Source organism: Engystomops pustulosus, chromosome 5, assembly GCF_040894005.1.
Source record: "Engystomops pustulosus chromosome 5, aEngPut4.maternal, whole genome shotgun sequence".
Classification (NCBI taxonomy): Eukaryota; Metazoa; Chordata; class Amphibia; order Anura; family Leptodactylidae; genus Engystomops; species Engystomops pustulosus.
Window position 1 is genome coordinate 147,808,618 of NC_092415.1, and position 24,024 is coordinate 147,832,641.

At 43.9% G+C, this 24,024-nt stretch overlaps 1 protein-coding gene across 3 annotated transcripts in view; it reads left to right on the top strand.

The window, feature by feature from the left end:
- HECW1 (HECT, C2 and WW domain containing E3 ubiquitin protein ligase 1) overlaps positions 1-6,412 on the top strand; it is a 172,921-nt gene extending 166,509 nt beyond the window's left edge. For all 3 annotated transcript variants that reach the window (XM_072153345.1, XM_072153344.1, XM_072153346.1), the window contains 4 exons: positions 1,403-1,549; positions 4,150-4,264; positions 4,807-5,005; positions 5,947-6,412. In XM_072153345.1, the coding sequence (XP_072009446.1) occupies positions 1,403-1,549; positions 4,150-4,264; positions 4,807-5,005; positions 5,947-6,058 (573 nt within the window). In that variant the 3' untranslated portion in view covers positions 6,059-6,412. The remainder of the gene's footprint in view (positions 1-1,402; positions 1,550-4,149; positions 4,265-4,806; positions 5,006-5,946) is intronic.
- The last annotated feature ends 17,612 nt before the right edge of the window (positions 6,413-24,024 follow it).

The window sequence follows — 24,024 nt, forward strand, 5'->3', positions numbered from 1 at the left end:
GTGGTAAGCACTTGTCCAACCAGCACACTCCTTCCTTCATAGTAATCACAGAGCATACAATTGGATAGTACAGTTAACCATGTTTACCATGTTAGAGCCCCTGGATGAGTTGCACAGGCTCACCAGACAGCTCCTGACATGGAGAGGAACACTTTTGCAACACCTACCTGCCATATGCATTGGCAGGGTTCCTGCAGAAACATCTGCCTGCTTTTCCACACATGGTTTTAAGGGCCAAAAGTTCCTTGGTATTCTTGCTGCCTTTTAACACTTTACTGGAAATATTTTTATTCTGTTTTAACAGTCTCTTTGAGAAGCCAATAAAACAGGTTTTGAAGAAGCAAATCATTGATCTTACATTGCATTTTTCAAGTTAAAGTATGGAAAATTCTTAATGATTAACTTATGACGTGTAGAAGTTTTAGGATATTAGGGTTCCCAAAGAAAAAATTCACATTTCTGCAGCCTCAATCACGGTAGCAAAATTTAAGGTTAAATTTCAGAGCCAGGGGCGTAACTTAAAGGGGGCAGAGGGTGTGAGTCCAAGGTGTCCATAAGTAATCTGTCCCTCAAGGCATTCATTATAATTGAAAGGCCTGGTACACATTTTTCATTAGAGCCCAGCAGATTGAAGCTACGGGGGATATTTATCATATGCTGGCGCTCCTGCGCTCGGCCGGCCCCGCCCCTCCCCCCTTCATGCCCCCCCCTTCGGATCGGGGCAAATAATCGCAAAAGCTAGCAATAAGCTAGCATTTGTGATTATTTCAGGGCCTCTGCGCCACTGGCGGTGCGCAGAGGTCCTGATAAGTATCCCCCTACATCTATGTTTATAACAACAACCCATAGTTCATATTAGAGTGACACAATTCCCATCAGTGAGCTTCATATTTAAATCTAGATAATAAATGCAAACGTAATCTTCACCCAAAGCCTGTATAGAAAGACCTACAAATAAATTGGCCAGTATGACAGGTTTATAATTATTCTGTGTTTCCACATAATCATACCTTAGAACAGGAGATCTTAACCTATTTTAGACCACTTGCATACTATCAGTATTTGATTAGTATTTCACAACAGTATCTGAAATAAGACGTGGAACCTACACAGAGAAAAGTATAATTGAAAAATATTTATTTCTTCCATGCTTTGAACCCACTTCTGCCTTTGGCTTACAAATACTGATACAAAATACTGAACAAATAGGGACCGTGTGAAAGTGGCCTTAGGAACATTTGCCCTGTAATTGGTTGATTAGGTTAATAAATGTATTTTTGTGTTCACCAGCATGGCGCAAAAATTGTTAAAAAATATATTACAGAGATGAATTAAAACATTGAAGCTAAAATACTTGCCATTTAATTGTGTATAATACGACAAATTTTTCTACATGTAACAGGTCACAGAAAGAGAATTGAAATCCGGTGGTGCAAATGTTCAGGTGACAGAGAAAAATAAGAAAGAATATATAGAGAAAATGGTGAAGTGGCGTGTGGAGCGTGGAGTGGTCCAACAGACTGAAGCCCTTGTACGGGGCTTCTATGAGGTGAGTGAAGAATAGGGCTCCACAATGATAACCCTGGTCCAATGGTGAACAGCTGCAGCCTCCTGTATTTTGTGGGGCAGTTGCCTTGGGGTACAATTCTAGGCCAATCCCTGGCTGGCGTAGAATTACTAAGCAGGCTGCGAACTTTGACTTATGAAAGTTTGCACGGCTCACAACACTGGTCTTGTCCCCTTCACGCACACCCACTTGGAGTGGAGATGGTGTAAAGAAGGAAACAATTGCAATTACTGGGTTTGCACAGTTAATCGCAATTATAAAAGGGCTTGTACACCAGAAAACTGGCATACAAGTCCTTGTATATATCCCCTTAAGAATGTAACTCTATTCCAGATTGCTCAATAATGCACCATCTCTACAAGCAAGTATGCTTCAATGTTGTGATCCGGCCAACTGTAACCAAAGCCATCCAATTTCTAGCTCAAGTCATTATTTTATATTCAAGTTAGAACATGTATTTTTATATAATTTTTTCACAAATAGACCAACAATCTATATTTGCACCACAAGATGGAGCTACAAATATTTGTTTTTGTAAAACAACAGAAACGGGCTATATGTGTCTTCAATTTGCCTCTGTTCCTCAAGATATGAAGATTCTTACAATATATTTTCATTGAATTCAATGAATGCAAACCATAAGAAACCTATATCTAGTTTGTTAAATATACAAACAGAAAGATTTTAGTTTTTATTCTTTGTAAAAGAAATACAGACAGTCCCCGGGTTACATACAAGATAGGTTCTGTAGGTTTGTTCTTAAGTTGAATTTGTATGTAAGTCGAAACCGTATACTTTATAATTGTAACCCCAGCCAAATTTTTTTGGTCTCTGTGACAATTGGATTTTACAAGTGTTGGATTGTCATCAGACCCACGATTAACAATAAATCTTCATTGCAGACATCTTTAATAATTGTTACAGCTGTTTATTGTAGCCTAGGGCTAAAGAACATTAAATTATCAATTATCAGAGGTCCGTTTGTAACTAAGTCGGGTGTTCTTAAGTAGGGGACTGCCTGTATATATTGTCTTTCTGATCCTCTGGTGGATCTCCATGGTAATATGAACATAGCCTGAGAAAATTGTAACAGAACATGTAATAAAGAATTTCCCAAAGTTTAAAGGAAACCAGTCTCTACATTAAACCCCTTAATCCCACAAAGAGCACCTTGTTTCTCTGTCTGTAAGTCTACAGGAGGTATTTTTCTATCTTTTTAATGCTGCAGAATGTCCAAGAAAAGTACTTTTATTCCTTCAGACAACAGGAATGAGGTCAAATGCTCGCAAGAGCTTACAATCTATGATAGATTAGAGATAATTAAAATGGTCGGGTACAACAATAGGAATGAAGACCCTGCTTATAAGAGCTTACATGTGGTTCTTTTAACACAATGGGGCACATTTACTAAGACTAGTGCACACTGCCCTATGTGTAGTTTGCCTGTATAGTGTGCAGAGGGCATCAGATTCAGGATTTCTGGCGCACGTTCTTTATGCAACTGAAGCCCTCTGCGCACGCATGATGACTAGTGATGCCGCAACACTAAACGGTTGTGTGCGACACAAATGTGGTGCAAACACTTCTTAAATACACTAGAAAGAATGTGCAAACCCTGACAGAAAACTGGCGCAAACACCTCAGTAAATGTGCCCCAATATTGCTAAATGTCGCCTTGAAATTTATAAATTCCAGAAGCAATTTCCATTGACTAGGAGCATCCATTTTTTCAGTCCTTCAACAATATAACTGATATGTTCCCAAGACTTTACAATGTTACACAATAGATTGTTATCAATTGGCTGTGAACTGGATGTGCCGTTCTGAAAAATTACCCAAAAACAATTGAATCACTGCATTTCAAATTGACCCAGTTTCCTTTTTCACTTCAAATTATTTTCTAGCATGATTATAGCAAGTGTTTCATCATATTTTTGGTGGAACTATAAATCTAAGGTCCAGTTCACAGATGCACTTCATCATTTTAGTTTTTCAACACTGTTCTGTCATAGACAATTGTAAAGGTAACTAATTACTGAAGGGGAATGTAGAAAATGACAACCTGTCCTAATGATAGGTAAACAATGATAGATTTTGAGAGTTGACATCTAGCAGCACCACTGTCCTGCTATTCTCAGCAGACACCATCTCCAGAGCTACATTGTGGAAGCAGACAGCGCTTTATACTGTGTAGCAGTTGTGCCAGGGTACTGCAGCTTTGCTCTCATTCAAAAAAACAACAGAGAACAGGTAGCTTTTACTGATTTTCAGTATAAACATGCTCAACAGTATGACTAAAAAGCCAGACAGCTGTATGCCTTGGGCTTTTAACATAAGCCACATACAGCTGTAGTGAAAGTTAAATTGGCACTAACCGATACAAAAACCATTTAAAAAGTCACATTAAAATTTGCTGAAATAGTCACAATGTTTAAGTAACTGAATAAAGTATATTACTGGGCTGCTTACTTTTATAGCCAAGGTTGGCATAATGAGAACCAATGTAACCATAGTATCAGAAGAAAGGACAAAACAATAAAAATGATTTTATGGTTATGGCAATGTTTTTGCTTATATTTCAGGTTGTAGATTCCAGACTTGTCTCTGTATTTGATGCTAGAGAACTAGAGCTTGTCATTGCGGGTACAGCAGAAATTGACCTGAATGATTGGCGCAATAATACAGAATACAGAGGAGGTAACGTACACTATTTTCTATATTTTTGACACTCATATTTTTTGCAAATTTTAAAAGTTTCCCAGACACAGAGGTTCTGTGGTTTTGCACAAGGGTGCTACTACTTCTGTGCACTGTCATCCAGTCTGCATCACCATGTTTAGTGCCTATTTACAGTATAATGACACGTTCTGCATAATCTACTTTATAACATGTAAATTGGATCCACAGCAAAATTCATCTAGGGCTCTTCTCACATCTTCATTGTGTCTTTATAATGAAAGCAATGACACTAGGCCACATCCCAAAATGGTTTACAATAGTTTTATATTCAGTTACACCAGATGGCATTTTCCTTTCATAAAAGTAACTTACAGATATAATTAATTCACAGTCACGGGTAGTTTTTTCTAGATCATATACAGGACTGGTAGCAAACGGAACTGAGACAATGCTGGTGGTTTTTTTTATTTACAAAACCATCTGTCCACAGGTGAATTTTCCAGTTAGTAAACATATGTTTCTCTGTCTGCTATTACAATCTGTCATATTGGGTTTTCTAGGATATCACGATGGCCACATTGTCATCCGATGGTTTTGGGCAGCTGTGGAAAGATTTAACAACGAGCAGCGGTTACGGCTTTTACAGTTCGTTACTGGGACATCTAGTGTGCCGTATGAGGGGTTCGCAGCCCTGCGAGGTAGCAATGGACTCAGGCGCTTTTGTATAGAAAAATGGGGAAAGATAACATCTCTTCCAAGGTAATTGACTTGATTATGATTTGATTAAATTTATTTAAATAAAGTTATTTTTTTTAAAAATCTTGTCATTTTATGGACTCTTTTTTGCCAAGGCTGCTATGGGTTTATAGAAAGAAAAAGAAAAATGTTCTCCTTGGACTGAGAGTGCAGTAGTTTGCTCCATTGCAGAGCCTAGCTGATGCATCCTGGGATTGTGATGTCCTGTGCCTTGATCATTCGTGGAGAGAACCAATTTAAAGTAGTCTCTGTCCTGCCCAGATGCTTTCCAGTGGTAGACAAATGTTTTCTCTGAGAGGGTTCCAAGTAAAACTTATAGGAGGTGTAGAGCTTGAACCTACACTTGGGCCCAACCCAGAAGATTCAATTACCCTATAATGGAAGCCAAAAGGACATCATTATAGTAACTGTGTTGGTAGTCTATCATGCCTTGCTTCATTTAACCAATGTACCCTGTATGGGAGCTACAGATGTGAACTTACCATTTCTACTACTAGTAGAATGGATATATAGGTCTAGGACTATATGGTGACTTACCTAGTATTGTTCTACTACATTGCACCTAAACCTAGTGAAAGATAACACAGAAAGGCAACAGAAAATCAAACCATGGTTGCATATATAATATTGCTGTGCCACAAGAGGTCCATGTGTTTCTAGCCTAAGTATTGTCTGTAGCCAAACTTTAGACCACCCTTTCCTTCTAGGGAATAGCAGTGAATGTAGGGAAAAATATTGTAATACTTACCTCTCTGCATTCTGGCTAATGGCTCTCATGACTAATAGTCCCTGTTTGATTGATTTTACATAACCTCAGCTGTGTTATGCCTCCCACTTTAGAAATAAAACATGTAGAAAACAATATCAACTTTCCAATTTGGAAAAATATTTAGCTACTTTAGCACAATGTTATCCTCCATAACCCCTTCATTCTCTATCTACAGGGCGCACACATGCTTCAACCGCCTGGACCTTCCACCATACCCATCCTACTCCATGTTACATGAAAAGTTGTTGATAGCAGTGGAGGAGACGAGCACCTTTGGACTTGAATGAGCAGATGCAAGAACTTCTCCTATTTACCTGACTTCACCTTCCTATTCCACAGGCACAGGTTGTCGTTGTGGTCTTGTTTTCACATTTGCATTTTTAATTTATTATTTATTTATTTAATTATTTATTTTCCTTTGGCGTTCTTGTTACAAAAGGAGCTACTTATAAACGTGCATGGGGAACTGGTTCCCTCCAAGATCTTATCTTTGTGCTTTCCTTCTCCATTTTCAGCAATCTACAAAGCCGTATGCAATATAAAAAAAATACAAAAACAACTGGACTCAAGGCTCTGTATATCTGTGCATACCTTCAAAATAAAGTTAAAACACAGCTGCATATAGCAATTCTGTGACCTAATATTTGGTTGCGTTTTTGGTCATGATGGATTTGTCTGTATTATATGGTCATGTCATTCCACATCTTTCCAGTCTACACTATAGGATTATAGTACTTTTAGATGTACATAAAAAATAGTCTCAGAACATCTGCATTTTGAAAATTTGAGGAAGTGAAATATTTATGGGGACACCAACTGTGAAAATGTATAGTATGTTATTATTTGCAGTAGATTTCAAGACAAGCTTTAGATTGCAACTAATTTAAAGGGTCTTTACCATTTTATAAGGTGATCCATTTTCACTAGGATACTGCAGGTCAAAGCAAGGTACAGGGATGTCCATGCAATATGTCTTTAAAGGAAACCTACCACTTGAAGTGGCAGGTATAAGGGGGAACTACCGAGCACCAGCTCAGGGTGAGCTGGTGTCGGAGCTTAGTTTTGTTAGTGTTTTAAGCCGCAATATCGCGGTTTAAAACACTTTTTAAACTTTATGGCGGAAGCTGCTTCGGCGCAGGGAGGTACGCGCTCGGGGCACCATGCGCGCGACCGTGCCCTCGGCTACATAGGAAGTGAAGGAGAGCCGGGCAAGTTTAAACCGCGATACTGCGGTTTAAAACACTAACAAAACTAAGCTCCGGCACCAGCTCACCCTGAGCTGGTGCTCGGTAGTTCCCCCTTATACCTGCCACTTCAAGTGGTAGGTTTCCTTTAAGAAAACATCCTTAAATATAACCTATTTAATATAAATGAATGTTATTTTATCCTCCCTTTTTCTTTAATAAAGATGTAGTAATTCATAGCTGTTCTTTATATGGGAACTGTATTTACTGTCCTACCTCTTTACATACCCATACTGGCATCTAGCATCTAAGACATATGTTTAACATCTATGATCCAACTCCAATTTATACACCATTATTATGGCTGCTACTGCTCTGTTAGAACCTTAAAGGGAAGCTGTCACCACATTTATCACAAATACAGCTAGTGGTAATTTCCTATAGGGCCCTAGTAACTAACTGAGACCCTTCTTGTAGCTAAATATTGTTCCCCTCAGATTCCCATATATTCAACTTCATAATTTTACTGGGTATTCAAGGATGTCTGTAGCATTGAGATGGGCATCCTATCTCTGCTTGAAGCATGTCATGTAATGTCATGTGATCAGGGTGACATCATCACATGTCCTTTAGCCTCTTAACATTAGCAAACAGTACACCAAGTATATATCTCATGATATCACAGCAGCCTGCATGGAGTGGAGTAGAAGTCTATGCAAGCATGCTGTGATTTTTTATGTGGTCAAATAAGTGGATGGGGTACAGTTTGCTAATGTTAAGAGGCTAAAGGACCTGTGATGATGTCACCCTGGTCAAATGATATTAGGCCACGCCGCCTCAACTCTCTCTTTGGGTCCCTAGATACCAGGCAAGTTTAAAACACTGATTTTAAGGGGATCTAAGGGAAACAAATTTACCTAGAAGGGTGTCAGAAAGTTACAAGGTCTCTAAAGGAACCTGCCACTAGCTGTATTTGTGAAAAATTTGGTGACAGGTTCCCTTTAGACAGAATACAGCCTCTATTTACCCCTCACTTTTAATTGTGAAGGGACAATATCAAGTTCTTTTGATTAATGCCTGGAATAGCCCCATCCTTGCACTGTGGACTGTTCTAAAATACAAAGGCATAAATAGAACTACTGCAGGAGAGAATATAGAGTTTCCTGTGCTGTGGCCTTGTAGATCTTACACGGGAAATGCATCTGCTTATAAATAGTTATTACTACAGTTATAATACTTTATTAGAGAGTGCTTCATATTGTAATATGATAAATACTGTCACTGAGATATTGATATCTAAACATATTAAAAGAGATATTGTGAGATATTAAAAAGCCGGTGGAAGTTGGTGGAAAAGCCAAGCAGAAAGCTCCAATTATTCAACATTTTCACTTGTGTTTTTACCTACAAAAGTCCTTGTCATTTCATTGAACTGCAACTGCTCAGTGACAATTGTGTTTCTGCAATAGAATGCGAGGGATGGATCGATCCAGTCCAGAAATGTGTTGCAAATGTTTTACTGACAAAAAACCACCTATACCTCTTCAGCATTACAGGTGTGAATACATCTGTCTATGTCGTCCTCTGAATAAACTGTTGTAACTTGGTAATTGTTGAGAATTCCGGTGGATGTAGTGAGCAGCAACCCTATGCCTTAGACGTAGTGATACACTCAACCAGGAGGGTGGCTTCATCACTCTCTACCTCTCAGGGTAGATCCAATGGTTGGTTCCCATTAATGTCCTAACCCCAAAACTATATTTCTTTAATCCTTTTATATAGCCTTAAGAGATCTAAACTTTATCTTACTAATATGCAAATTTTTGGCACAGGCTGCAGAATCTGCGGGGGCTGTGGGACCAAAGGCTACTCCATGCCCCAGTAGCATCTGCTGTCCTGCCTGCTTGCACATCCTTGCTTGCCTGTCCTTGCCTGCTTGCCGCAGGAGGTTGTTATGGCGGACTCTATGTACATGTTCAAGAGAGGCCTGGATGCCTTTCTGGAGAGCAAAAATATCACGGGTTATGGGGATAAAACATTTATTTAATTCTTAAAGGTTGGACTAGATGGACTTGCGTCTTTTTCCAGCCTTATATACTATGATGATGATGATCCTCAGCGAGCACCTAATACATTTTTGATTGTGCACAATCTGTATTCACGCTGATGCTTGTGCTGAGCTCTGTGCATGCATTACGCCCCAGTAGCCCCTTCCAAACTTTTGCATATTAGTAAGATAAAGGTTAGATTAGGATAGGGTATGTAAAAGTATAAAGGGGAACCGACCATCGGATTTACCTTAATTGGTAGTTTTTCTTTAAATTACTTTGCTCCCTGATTTTTAAGGCCCTAGGATTTCTTCCCAATTACGGTATTTTTTTTCCATATACAAAAAGATGCAGGAGTCAATCCTAAATCTCTGCATAGAACAGACTTCCAGATAGGAAGATTATGTCCTCTCTGCCCTGTGCTTATGTGTCTAAACCCCATGCCTCTATGCCACCTGTGAGATATCGCAGCTAAATGATACTTCCCGCTCCCAAACACCAAATAATGTTGTGTAAGTTGAGACCCATCTCCAATTGTTGCTTATAACTGTAATAGACATTGGTTTCTTGGCTGCTGCTGTACCCTTCTGGTGTCCCATATTGGGTCAAAACAATCAAATACTGAGTGTTTACAGTAGCACAACTTACACAAATGGGTGCCATTCTCGATAGTTGTTACTTAAAGGAAATCTGTCCAGAACGGAATCAAATCCCAATGAGGTAACCATATCAAATGGTGCTACACACATGAAAAGATAGCACATAAGAACCAAAAACAGAAACATGTGTCAGGTAGCTAAGAAATAATGAATCCTTTATTTATAAATACAAACATAGGAAAATCAAATGGCCATTTGATTTTCCTATGTTTGTATTTATAAATAAAGGATTCATTATTTCTTAGCTACCTGACACATGTTTCTGTTTTTGGTACTTAACCGGTTAAGGACCAGGCCCTGTTTTAGTTTTTTCATGTCCATTTTTCACTCCCCACCTTCAAAAATCTATAACTTTTTTATTTTTACACGTAAAGAGCTGTGTGACGGCTTGTTTTCTGCGTAACAAATTGCACTTCATAATGATGGTATTAAATATTCCATGCCATGTACTCGGAAGCGGGAAAAAAATTCCAAATGCAATGAAAATGGTGAAAAAAGGCATTTGCGCCATATACTTGTGGGCTTGGATATTACGTCTTTCATTGAGCGCCCCAAATGACATGTCTACTTTATTCTTTGGGTCGGTACGATTAAGGTGATACCAAATTTGTATAGGTTTTATAATGTTTTCATACATTTACAAAAATTAAAACCTCCTGTACAAAAAAAATTTTTTTGATTTTGCCAACTTCTGGCGCTAATAACTTTTTTATACTTTGGTGTACGGAGCTGTGGGTGGTGTCATTTTTTGCAAAATTTGATAATATGTTCATTGATATCATTTTTAGGACTAAACGACCTTTTGATCACTTTTTATAGATTTTTTTAGATTTTTCAAAATGGCAAAAAAGTGCCATTTTCGACTTTGGGCGCTATTTTCCGTTACGGGGCTAAACGGATTGAAAAACCGTTATCATATTTTGATAGATCGGGCATTTTCGGACGTGTCGATACCTGATGTGTTTATGATTTTTACTGTTTATTTATATTTATGTCAGTTCTAGGGAAAGAGGGGTGATTTGAAATTTTAGGTTTTTTTATTATAATTTTTTTTTTAACTTTTTTTTATTTTTATTTATACTATTTTTCAGACTCCCTAGGGTACTTTAACCCTAGGTTGTCTGATCGATCTTATCATATACTGCCATACTACAGTATGGCAGTATATGGGGATTTTCTTCCTCATTCATTACAATGTGCTATCAGAAGACCCGAGGCTACTATGGAGGCGGATCGCCGCCCCCCGATGACGTCACGGGGAGCGGCGATCCCAGGTAAGATGGCGGCGCCCATGCGCCGCTATCTGTTTGAGGCTGCCGGCAGCTTTGCCGGCAGCCCACGCTGTGAAAACACCCGCGATCGGTGCTAGCACCGATCGCGGGTGTTACCGGTAAGCCTCTGCTGCAATATGCAGCAAAGACTTACCGGCTATGGAGAGGGCTCAGCCCGTGAGCCCTCTCCATGCAGCGCGACGCGACCGCCGCCATGAATACACGGCGGGCGGTCGCGAACCGGTTAAAGGAAATCTACCTTCAAAATCCATCATGATAAACCAGGGACACTTAATCATAGATCCAGGCACCGTGACTGTGGTAATCTTCTTATATTTGTCATCGATGGTCTCCTTCCTTCTAAAATCAACTTTTCTAATTATGCTAATGAGTCCATCAGTGCTGTAGCTTCACAGGCTGTTACATTGAGTAGATCAGGTCTCCCCTCTCCCTGCACTTCCTGCTGCTGTTAGATTGCACAGGCAGAAGAAAACGGGAGAGAGCAGGTGGTTGGTGGAGACATGGTGGAGACATGTTCTGATAATTGTAACAGCCTGTGAATCTGCAGCACTGAGAGGCTATGGAAACATTCCCCAGAGTTCTTCAGGCTCATTAGCATAATTTTATAAGTTGGAAGAAGGCCATAGATAAAGAATATAATCATGCTTCATTTTGATGGTAGATTTTCTTTATGGTTATTCAAGGTTATATTATTTCCATACACATAAAGTACTAATGACCCTCAAATATTCTGCAGCACTTTACAAATCATGGATGCCTATAAAAACAAAATAATGTCTTTAATAATTATAGCACCATTTTGGCTTTTATTTCATGGGAAATAATAAGAAATGTCAAACATACCTGGATATACTTACTGCTAAGCACTGGTATGTAATAGCTGATTACTACTCCGGATAACCACAAAGCTCAAAAAAAGGAGATGATGCTCAATAGTTTAACTGTAATAAGCTAAAAGATTTTGTGGGAAACCAGAAAGTCTTTCTCATACACGGTATACAGGAAATGATTTGGTGGTTCCTGTTTTGCAAAAAAATAAAAAGCTACGGACTTGTAATTGATTTATAGACTCAATTACCATATAACAGGTATCATGAGACTTAAAGTAATTTGGTGTAACTTGTTTATATTTATGATTTATCACTTAAGAATTTTTTGTGGGTCTTTCTTTTTATTGATTGTATAGAAAAATAACAAGTAACAGGCAGATTAGATCACTTAAAGGAAACCTACCAGTTAGAATGGCAGGGGTAAGCAGTAAGTACCGAGCACCAGCTCAGGGTGAGCTGGTGCCGGTACTTACTTTCGTTAGTGTTATAAACCGCGGTATCGCGGTTTTAACACTTTTTAAACTTTAGAGCAGAAGAGGCTTCGGCGCTGCCTTCGGCACGATCGTGCGAGCGCCTACATAGGAAATGCCGGAGACGTTGCGCGCGCACAGTGCGCGCAGCGCCGAAGCCCCTTCTGCTCTAAAGTTTAAACAGTGTTAAAACCGCGATACAGCGGTTATTAACACTAACGAAACTAAGCACCAGCACCAGCTCACCCTGAGCTGGTGCTCGGTACTTACTGCTTACCCCTGCCATTCTAACTGGTAGGTTTCCTTTAAGAATTTTTTTACTTCAAATGAAATAGGCTAAAAGGAAACTTGTCACTATATGAATTTAATGTACCATCTGCTCCTCTATCTAATCTCTCCTCTCATCCACAGCTAGATTGAGCAACCAAAACGGCTACAGGCTGCATTCACACCAAAAACAACATTGGGCAGGGTTGGCTCCAGGTTTAAAGAGAACCCGTCATGCAAAATAACCCCCTAAACTAAATATATTTTCATAAACTGCCATTAGAGAGCATTGCCTCTATCCCTTCATTGTCCCTCTACATGCCTGTAAACCTAAGCAATGAGGTCCTAAAGCTGTATGCAAATGACCTGTGAAATGTCCAATGAAGCATTAGCATATTCAAGCTGTCCACTCTATTCATGAGTGGGAGGTACAGCCACACCCCCAGTGCTTGACTGACAGCCTGTATAATGGTGTGAGGCTGTATAATGATGTGCTTCCTGGTGCTGGTGGCCACGCCCCCTGCAGCTTGTGTGTGTATGTGTGTGTTTAGGAGAGATACAGCAGCTCCAGGCAGCCATGTTACAGCAGAACATGTCAGATTCATGTGGAGCTGATGCCACATGTGTATTAGGAGGATGCAGCATGTCAGCACACTAGCAATGCTTTACTATACATTACACACAGACATGAGCAGTGGGAGGAGAGGGGAGGGGGAACAGGGGTGACATCACTGCCTCTGACCATGTGACCAGCCTCATTTATATGATAAAGAATAGATGATTTTACAATGATTAATGTATGAAATAACTAGATAAAGGCTGGGATGGGAACCTTGTGAGCTGCTCCAACAGGTAGTAGTGACAGGACAAGTGACACAGACCTGATGACAGGTGTCCTTTAAGTAGGCCCCTGGGCATTAGAGCCTCAGAGGTCCCCCTTTGAGGTGAACTCACGCGTCAATATTAAAAATGCTGTAACTAAAGACATATAGGACTGTTTCTTTAAAGGGAATTAAAGGGTATTACGGAAATAAGAACGTTTAATACAAAAACACATACCGTATGTTTTGGACTAAAAGACACAATTTTCTTACCCAGAATATGGGAAAAAAACTGCGGTGCGCCTTATAGTCCGAATGTGCCGGCATCTCAGCTCTCCACTGCAGGAGGGAATGGAGGACGGCACATGGCAGTAAGCGCAGGGGCAGTGCTGAGCTCGACTCCACACAGTGCCACTTCCAGGTTATCTGAGGAAGGGAAGCAGAAGCCACGCCCCCTCAGCTCTCACTGTGACTGATGCCGGACAGGTCAGTGTCTTCTCCCAGAGTCCCAGCTTCTCCTGCTGCAGGGGCATCAGATAACACTAAAGAGGGGACAGGACCTGTGACCAGTGCTGGAGTCTCTGCTCCTGTGCCTGCTGTGCTGTGCTCACAGGTGTGTGAAACTGAACAATTCCCAAACAGTGCTTGTACAAGGTCACAGGAGCTTACAGTCTATGTCACCTCTTGTGTCCTCCTCCTCCTCATAGATTGTAAGTGCTTGTGGCCATTGTACAAGCGCTGTCACCTCCTGTGTCCTTCTCCTCATAGATTGTAAGCTCTTGTGGCCATTGTACAAGCTCTGTCACCTCCTGTGCCCCGCTCCTCTTCATAGATTGTAAGCTCTTGTGGCCATTGTACAAGCACTCTCACCCTGTGTCCTCCTCCTCCTCATAGATTGTCAGTTCTTGTGGCCTTTGTCCAAGCATTGTCACCGCCAGTGCCCCCCCCCCTCCTCCTCATAGATTGTAAGTTCTTGTGGCCTTTGTACAAGCGCTGTAACCCTGTGTCCTCCTCCTTATAGATTGTAAGCTCCTGTGGCCACTGTACAAGCATTGTCACCTCCTGTCCCCTCCTCCTCATAGATTGTAAGCTCTTGTGACCATTGTACAAGCATTGTCACCTCCTGTCCGCTCCTCCTCATAGATTGTAAGCTCTTGTGACTATTGTCACATATACTCATACAGCCCTGGTAACTCTTGAGACCCCCTGTCAGCATAATCCTATCTAAAGAGACATAATTCCCATCACTAATTCTGCCCACAACACGGGTTGGCTGAGCTTGTTACTAGCCAAGCCCTAGCCAGTGTTGGGTCAAAGGAACAACACTCCCCCGACCACCAAGTGTTCTGTATAGAGCTGAATCTGACAGAACACTTGTAGTGTCGGCATGGGAGTCATCCTTCAGCACCAGGTAACAGTGTCCCATAAAATGTCTCTTAATAAAGTTTCCCTATTAATTCTCCCCGAACACAGTACACTATTAAAACTTCACCAAATGTCACACAATGACCCCTAATAAAAGTATTCCCTACACAGTCCCCTTAGGCTACATTCACATAAATGTGTGCGCGCCGTACCATAGCACAGCGGGCACACGATGCCTGGGAGGGGATGAGCGCTGCTCGCCCCCTACCCCTCTCCAAAGAGAAACATGGCTGCACCACCCCGTACGGCGCCGCTACTTTACTGTTACTTTATTAAATATTATAGCACACCATTTGGGGAAAAAACATTTTTTCTTATTTTTCCACCTCTACAACCTAGGTGCGTCTTATGGTCTTATAGTCCGAAAAATACGGTAATGCTGTAAATGAATGAATATAACAAAACTCAAGTCATTAGTCACAAAATGAAGCTCAAATAGTATGATTTTATGATTCACAAAATTTTGTGAAGTCTGTAAAATAGGCAGAGTTATCACTAAGATGGCCGCCACTGGAAACTACAAGTCCCATAATCCTTTAGTTCTTAGTAACCCCTCCTCCGTTTTATGCTCTGCTTCCAGTGATGATGTAACAGACTGTCCTGCTCTGTTACCATAGTAATGATGTGTAACTGCCATCACTGTATGTCACGGGTGCCTCTGCGACCCATATCCCGGTGCAACCATATGCAGTGCAACCAACCAACTACAGCCAAACATAGTGCGCAGGACATTTGATGTGGACATGTGACTAGCGGCCATCTTCTTTTTTTGTCTGCTCTGCGTGGAGGAAATCAACAGACTGATTAAAGGGCCAGTAGCATTTTAATTCTTCATTATAGTTTACGCCATTTTCTGCTAAGGGGAGCAACATTTTAAATAACAACTAATTACATATTAGATTTTATTTTAAGGACCCATTTGTTTATGAATTATACTGATTCCTGGAATACCCCTTTAATTTAAAGGAAACCTACCACTTGGGATAGGGCTTATAAGCTGGACATGCCGTGCACCAGCTCAGGGTGAGCTGGTGCCGGCACTTATCTCCGTTATGTTTTTAAATAGTTTTAAAGTGTTTTAACAGTTTATTAATGTTTATATCCTTACTAGCTTTCCCGCACCGGGGTCCGCGCTCGACGCACCATGCGCGCTACCACTTCCTATTCAGATGCACGCACGGTCGCGCGCATGGTGCGCCGAGCGCGGACCCCAGTGCGGGAAAGCCAGTAAGGATATAAACATTAATAAACTGTTAAAACACTTTAAAACTGTTGAAAAACATAACGGAGATAAGCGCCGGCACCAGCTCACCCTGAGCTGGTGCACGGCATGTCCAGCTTATAAGTCCTATCCCAAATGGTAGGTTTCCTTTAAAGCAGACAAGGAGTGTCAGTATTCCTGTGTAAGGAAAGAAAAGGGGGTCAGAATGCAGAAGGCCAATGTAAAATTAGGGACTATAAGAATATTAATCCAGTTGGGAAATTGTTTTGTACATTATTCCAGGCAAGGCATCACCAGCGTTTCACATAATAAACAACACAAATAACATTTCAGTTACTACTTTAATTTTGGGGAGTGGGGAGAGGGTTTGGGGGGAGTTGGAATGAGGGTGTGTCACGGGTGCTCCCGCGATCCCTGTCACGGATCGCGGGCGCATCCGTGCTCCTTCACGTGCCCCCGCTGCTGCCCGGTGTCTCTTACCTCTCCCGGCTCCTGCTCTCCCTCGGACTGCCGTGCACGCGCGTCCCCGCCTCCTAGGGCGCGCGCGGCTCCGGCCGAAAATTTAAAGGGCCAGCGCACCGCTAATTGGTGCACTGGCTGAACACCTCACCTTTAAGAATCTGCCTCTTCCTGTGTTCCTTGCCGGATCTTTGTGCCTCATAGCCTTAGAGAAAGCTTCCAAGCGAGTATTCCTGCGTTCCTGTGTATTCCTGCGTTCCTGTGTATCCCTGCGTTCCTGTGTATTCCTGTGTGTTCCTGCTCCTGAGTCCTGTGTTACCTGAGTTCCTCCGTGTTGCTGTGTTCCGTGTGCCTGTGTTCCCGTTCCCACCTGCCTGGACCTCCCGTTGCTGACCCCGGACTTGGACCTGACGTTGCATCTCTGCCGCCTGCCCTGACCCTGTGCCTGGACCCGACTACGAGTTGTCATCCGCTAAGGTACCTCGACCTCGGCTGCCACCGTGGGCTAGTCACACCTGGGAACGACCTAGTGGTATCCTGCCGCAGCAAGTCCAACCCGCTTTGCGGCGGGCTCTGGTGAAAACCAGGTGCCGCTAGGCTCCGGTTCCGGGTGTTGGCTAGTTACATCTCCCGCGGTGGTCCAGAGGATCCACTGATCCTAACAGTAAGATCCGGCCATGGATCCCGCCGAGGCTCCTTCTCCCAGTCAGCCTGATCTCGCCACCATCGTGATCCACCAGTCCCGGCAGATTGCAGCACAGCGGAATCAGCTAGAGCAAGTCACCGCCATGCTACAACAACTACTTGCTACCCAACATCAGCAACAGTCTCCTGAAGCGGCCGCTGCGACCCCTGCTACCCCGGCTTATCTTCCTGCTGCTGAACCCAGGCTACGCCTCTCTTTGCCCGGCAAGTATGATGGAGATCCAAAGATGTGCAGGGGCTTCATAACCCAGTGCTCCTTGCACATAGAACTCATGCCGTCGCAATTTGCCACAGAGCGGTCCAAGGTGGCATTTGTCCTCAGCCTGCTTTCCGGGAAAGCCCTGGCCTGGGCTACTCCGCTTTGGGACAGAGATGACCCGGTTGTGTCTAGCCTCACTGCGTTTCTGTCAGAGTTCCGGTCAGTCTTCGAGGAACCAGCACGAGCCTCTTCTGCGGAGTCTGCATTGTTGAACTTGCGTCAGGGCAACTCATCGGTGGGAGAGTACGCAGTTCAATTCCGCACCCTGGCTTCTGAACTTGCTTGGAACGATGCAGCCCTCATCGCTACATTTAAGAAAGGGCTCTCTGCGCAGGTCAAGGACGCACTGGCAGCTCGGGATCTTCCATCTACTCTGAGTGACCTCATCATCTTGGCCACTCGAATTGATGTTCGGTTTAAGGAGCGAGCTGAGGAACTGCGCTCCGAGTATCCCCAAGGCCGTGTTAGACGCATTCCTCGCCTGGCGCCAGTCTTCCAAAGGCCGCTCCAGGTCCCGCCTGAATCTCCTGTTGAGGAACCCATGCAGGTTGACCGAACCCGGCTCACTCTACAAGAGCGTATTGTGCCAGCCCACAGCACTTCGTCGGGACTAGCCCTGTACGTCCCCAGCGCCCGGGAAACGCCAGCACCTAGGCTTCTCCGGAGAAGCGTCCCTAGGTGTGAATAAAGCTTCTCCACGCTTGATTCTCCCTGTACTCCTCAGCATTGGCACCGGTACTCCGGTCCAGGTTTCCGCTTTCCTGGATTCGGGCTCCACAGCGAACTTTGTAGATGCTGCACTGGTCGCCCTGCATCACTTCCCGGTGGTTCGTCTTGAGAAGCCCTTGTCCATTGCCTCAGTCAGTGGCCAGATTCTCTCCGTGCCTATCTGGTTTCGTACTGAACCCCTGCTCCTTCAAGTTGGTGCATTGCATAAAGAGAGACTCTCCTTTTTTGTGCTGCCACAGTGCACTTCCACTCTCCTGCTGGGTCTCCCCTGGTTGCAGCATCATGCCCCTGTTCTGGACTGGTCTTCTGGGGAGATTCTCCGTTGGGGTCCGGATTGCCCCTCACGCTGCATGACGGTTCCACATCCGCTTCCTGTCAGGACTGCTACCTTGTCTCCCAAGCCTCTGGAGGGACTTCCAGCTCCGTACCGGGACTTTGCAGACGTGTTTTCTAAAAAACAAGCCGAGATCCTTCCTCCACATCGTCCCTATGATTGCCCCATTGATCTGCTGCCTGGATCTTCTCCGCCACGGGGTCGGGTGTATCCGCTCTCTGTTCCTGAGACTGCCGCTATGTCGGAATATGTTAAGGAAAATCTCCAAAGAGGTTTCATCCGCAAATCCTCCTCGCCAGCTGGCGCTGGTTTCTTTTTTGTCACTAAAAAGGATGGCTCTCTCCGCCCCTGTATAGACTATCGCGGTCTTAACAAGGTCACCGTTAAGAACCGCTATCCTCTGCCGCTTATCACGGAGCTATTTGATCGTCTGCGGGGTGCAAGAATTTTTTCCAAATTGGATCTTCGAGGGGCCTACAACCTCATCCGCATCAGGAAGGGTGACGAGTGGAAGACCGCCTTTAACACCCGTGATGGGCATTTTGAATATCTAGTTATGCCCTTCGGACTTTGTAATGCGCCAGCCGTTTTCCAGGAGTTTGTAAATGATATTTTTCGGGACTTATTGTACAGTTGTGTCGTGGTGTACCTGAACGACATCCTTGTGTATTCTGCCAATCTGGAGTCTCATGTACGGGAGGTTCTCAGCCGCCTCAGGACAAACCACCTCTATGCCAAGCTGGAGAAGTGCCACTTTCATCAGAGGAGCCTTCCATTCCTCGGCTACATAATTTCTGATAGGGGTTTGCAGATGGATCCTGCCAAGTTATCTGCGGTCCTTCAGTGGCCACGCCCAGTGGGACTGCGAGCTATACAAAGATTTCTGGGCTTTGCTAATTATTATAGGCAATTCATCCCACACTTCTCATCTTTGGTCGCGCCGATGGTGGCGCTTACGAAAAAGGGTGCTAATCCCCGTGTCTGGCCACCAGCAGCAGAAGAAGCCTTCACGAAATTAAAAACTGCTTTTTCCTCCGCTTCAGTCCTTACCCGACCGGATACTGAAAAGCCGTTCCTGGTGGAGGTTGATGCCTCCTCCGTGGGTGCTGGGGCAGTCCTTACCCAGAAGGGTCCCAGGGGACGAACACTCACTTGTGGTTTCTTCTCCAAAACCTTCTCCTCCGCGGAGAGAAATTATTCCATTGGAGATCGGGAGCTTCTAGCCATCAAGCTGGCTTTGGAAGAGTGGCGTCATCTGCTGGAGGGAGCCCGATTTCCAGTCAGCATTTTCACGGACCACAAAAACCTTCAGTACCTTCAGACGGCTCAGCGTTTGAATCCACGTCAAGCCCGGTGGTCCCTCTTCTTTTCTCGCTTTGACTTCCGAATCCATTTTCGCCCTGCAGAGAAAAACATCAAGGCTGACGCCTTGTCCCGTGCTTCTGATGTTATGGGGGAGGACTCTGCTCCGAGGCATGTTGTTCCTCCAGAGAGACTTGTGCTTGCCGCGCCGGTGGACCTCCGGCAGCTGCCTCCCGGCAAGACTTATGTGCGACCTGGTCTCCGAAAGAGGATTCTGACCTGGGGACATTCTTCTCGTGTGGCTGGGCACCCTGGGGTGCAGCGCTCTGTGGCCTTAATTTCCCGATTCTACTGGTGGCCTGATTTGGTCAAGGACGTCCGGGATTTTGTGGGTTCCTGTGCCTCTTGTGCCCGCAACAAGCCTTCACGACTTAAGCCTGCTGGTCTTCTGTTGCCGTTACCCGTGCCTACCAGCCCATGGTCTCATGTGGCTATGGACTTTGTTACGGATTTACCGCCATCTTCTGGCAACACCGTTATCTGGGTGGTGACTGACCGCTTTTCGAAGATGTCTCACTTTGTCCCTCTACCAGGTTTGCCTTCTGCTCCACGTCTCGCCAGCCTCTTCTTCCAGCATATTTTCCGGCTTCATGGTCTCCCTCAGCACATCGTCTCGGATCGAGGAGTTCAGTTTGTGTCCAAATTCTGGAGATCTTTGTGCAACCAGTTGCAGGTGAACTTGGACTTCTCTTCTGCCTATCACCCACAGACTAACGGCCAAGTGGAGAGGGTGAATCAGACTTTAGGTTGCTATCTCCGCCATTTTGTCTCTGCCCGTCAGGACGACTGGGCATCTCTTCTACCATGGGCGGAGTTCTCTTACAATTCCCTGGACTCCACTTCTGCCGGTTCTGCTCCCTTTTTTATTAACTATGGACTGCATCCTCGGCCTCCTCTTCCGTTACCTACGTCTGCAGATGTTCCTGCTGTGGAGGACCTGGTACGTGATCTGAAAGCCATCTGGGAGCAAGTCCACACCTCATTGCTCCGAGCTACAGCCCAGACCAAGCGTCAAGCAGACAAAAGACGCCGACCATTCCCTGTTTTAGCTCCTGGTGACAAGGTTTGGCTGTCCGCCAAGTATGTTCGGCTGAAGATCCCGAGCTATAAATTGGGACCTCGGTTCTTGGGCCCATTCGAAATTCTCGGCCGCATCAATCCGGTGGCTTACAAGTTGCGTCTGCCTCCCAGCATGCGCATTCCTAATTCTTTCCATGTTTCTCTCCTTAAGCCAGTCATCTTCAACCGCTTCAACCGACAAATTACTCCTCCTCCGGTACCACAAGCTGATTCCACCGATGTCTTCGAGGTGAAAGAGATCCTGGATACTAAGACTGTGAGAGGTAGACGGTTGTTTCTGGTAGACTGGAAAGAATTTGGTCCTGAGGAGAGATCCTGGGAACCAGAGGATAACATCCTGGACAAGAGCCTGCTCCAACGTTTCCTCAGGCCCAAGAAGAGAGGGAGGCGGAAGGGGGGGGGTACTGTCACGGGTGCTCCCGCGATCCCTGTCACGGATCGCGGGCGCATCCGTGCTCCTTCACGTGCCCCCGCTGCTGCCCGGTGTCTCTTACCTCTCCCGGCTCCTGCTCTCCCTCGGACTGCCGTGCGCGCGCGTCCCCGCCTCCTAGGGCGCGCGCGCGGCTCCGGCCGAAAATTTAAAGGGCCAGCGCACCGCTAATTGGTGCACTGGCTGAACTCCTCACCTTTAAGAATCTGCCTCTTCCTGTGTTCCTTGCCGGATCTTTGTGCCTCATAGCCTTAGAGAAAGCTTCCAAGCGAGTATTCCTGCGTTCCTGTGTATTCCTGCGTTCCTGTGTATCCCTGCGTTCCTGTGTATTCCTGTGTGTTCCCGCTCCTGAGTCCTGTGTTACCTGAGTTCCTCCGTGTTGCTGTGTTCCGTGTGCCTGTGTTCCCGTTCCCACCTGCCTGGACCTCCCGTTGCTGACCCCGGACTTGGACCTGACGTTGCATCTCTGCCGCCTGCCCTGACCCTGTGCCTGGACCCGACTACGAGTTGTCATCCGCTAAGGTACCTCGACCTCGGCTGCCACCGTGGGCTAGTCACACCTGGAAACGACCTAGTGGTATCCTGCCGCAGCAAGTCCAACCCGCTTTGCGGCGGGCTCTGGTGAAAACCAGGTGCCGCTAGGCTCCGGTTCCGGGTGTTGGCTAGTTACATCTCCCGCGGTGGTCCAGAGGATCCACTGATCCTAACAGGGTGTGACGTCCTTTGCTCTCGCCACCATATGGTTAAATAGTTCTATTGCCTTCGGTACCATATGGTACAAATGCAGTTTGTTGTCAATTTCACGGCATTCTGAATTTTCTTCCAACTTCCCAGTACACGGCATAAAATATCATTAGAAAGTACAGTTTGTTGCTCAAAAAACAGTTCGGAACATGGAAAAATAAAAAAGTTCTAGATTTTTGAAGGTGAGGAATGAAAGACATAAACGTAAAATGTCCTCCAATATGGGCCAATTGGCATCAGCCTTTTGGGGGTTATTTTTGTTTCTTACAAACAGGAACTTTAAGAGGACAGCCATGGAGTTAGATGGTTTGTCCCATTGAGGTAATCTGCATTGCAAATACCCTCATGCGGCATATACAGGTAAAACCTGGTGATATCTGCAGCTTGGTTTCTATTTACAATTGAAGCTGAACAATGGCTATCAATTGTACCTATTGGGTTTTGCTCATTGCCAGGTCAAAGCAATCAAAAACCTGACCCATAGATAGGTCATCAATATCATATCTATGGGAGTCCTACACTCAGGACCCATGGAAATAATCTGACTTGTCTGCCTCCAGCGCTGATAATAGAGCCAGAACTACATTCATTGGAATGGGAGCCAAGCTAGAGTTCTTGGGTGGGAACTGTATCTTTGGCTCCATTTTTTGCAGCATATGACCTATCCTAAAACAGGAAACGTAACCATTTTAACTTAAAAAGATTTTTAAAATGTCCCCTATAGGTGGCTATCATGAATTCACACCATCCTTTCTTTACCAAGTTTTCTACCTCCTCAAATATGTTTTTGACTAAAAATGGTCCATATATATCAGGTTATATCAAGTGCTTTTCTTAGTTTCTAAACACATCAATATTCGTGACCGAAATTATAGTTTTTTTCTTATCTAATTTCATGTGCAGTTCTAAATGACGTTATGATACAGTAAGGTGGTGACACAGGATGCAGTGTTACTTCCTAGCAACGCACATCCGTATAATGAAAAACCATTGCATCATAATTATGTACAAATAAGTAAAATGCAATATCACTTGCAACATGATTAGACTCTACCTTTGTCATATTATAGGAAATACATGTAGAAAACACCTAGAAGGCTGCCCTAACTGCTGTAATGTTAACTGTTCAGTAAAATAGCTAGTTTCCCAAATTTTATGATAAAATACATGTTTGAACTAATAAAAGAACTACCTATATGTCTGTTTAAAGGAAATCTACCACCAGTAATTACTATGTTTAACTTTAAATCATCAGTATGTTGTGTAGAGTTTTAAAATATGCAAATTAGGCTCATGGGCTGCATAACAACTCACAGTAGCTTCTTCCTGCTCCATCTGCCTCTAACTATGCCCACCTCTTGCAGGTGCTTATTCCCTCATCTTCCCTTCCCTTCTCCTGCCCAAAAACTGGTGACAAAAGGGAAGGGCGGGTAGGAGGAGGAAGTAAACACCTCCAAAAGGCAGAAAGAGCAACAATGGGTTTTTTTGACATACACAGTAGCCCCTCAGCCTAATTTGCATATGTTTAAAACTTTAATTACACGACATATCAACAAATGAAGATAAGCACCAATTTCAGCAGCCACACATTACATATCAGTGTACTTAGGTTGAAAATAGTATATACTGGTGCTCATTTATCCGGTTTTCTTTTGTGAACATACATACCTCAAAATGATCTAAACCTCAAAATGATCAAAACTATCACCATCAGATCCAATACAAAGGACAGAGCTGGAAGCTTAAGACTCTGTGCATTAAGACTCTATCCCGCAATACCCCAGCAACTCTGCTTTACAGTGAAGGAACATTTCAGTAACCTGCTTTATCCAATGTACCAATGTATCCAAATTGTTGCCTTTATTTAAAGATGCTTTTATGTCCCTTTTTTTTCAAGAAGTTGTGTTCTGTACTGAATATCTAGATTCCCACC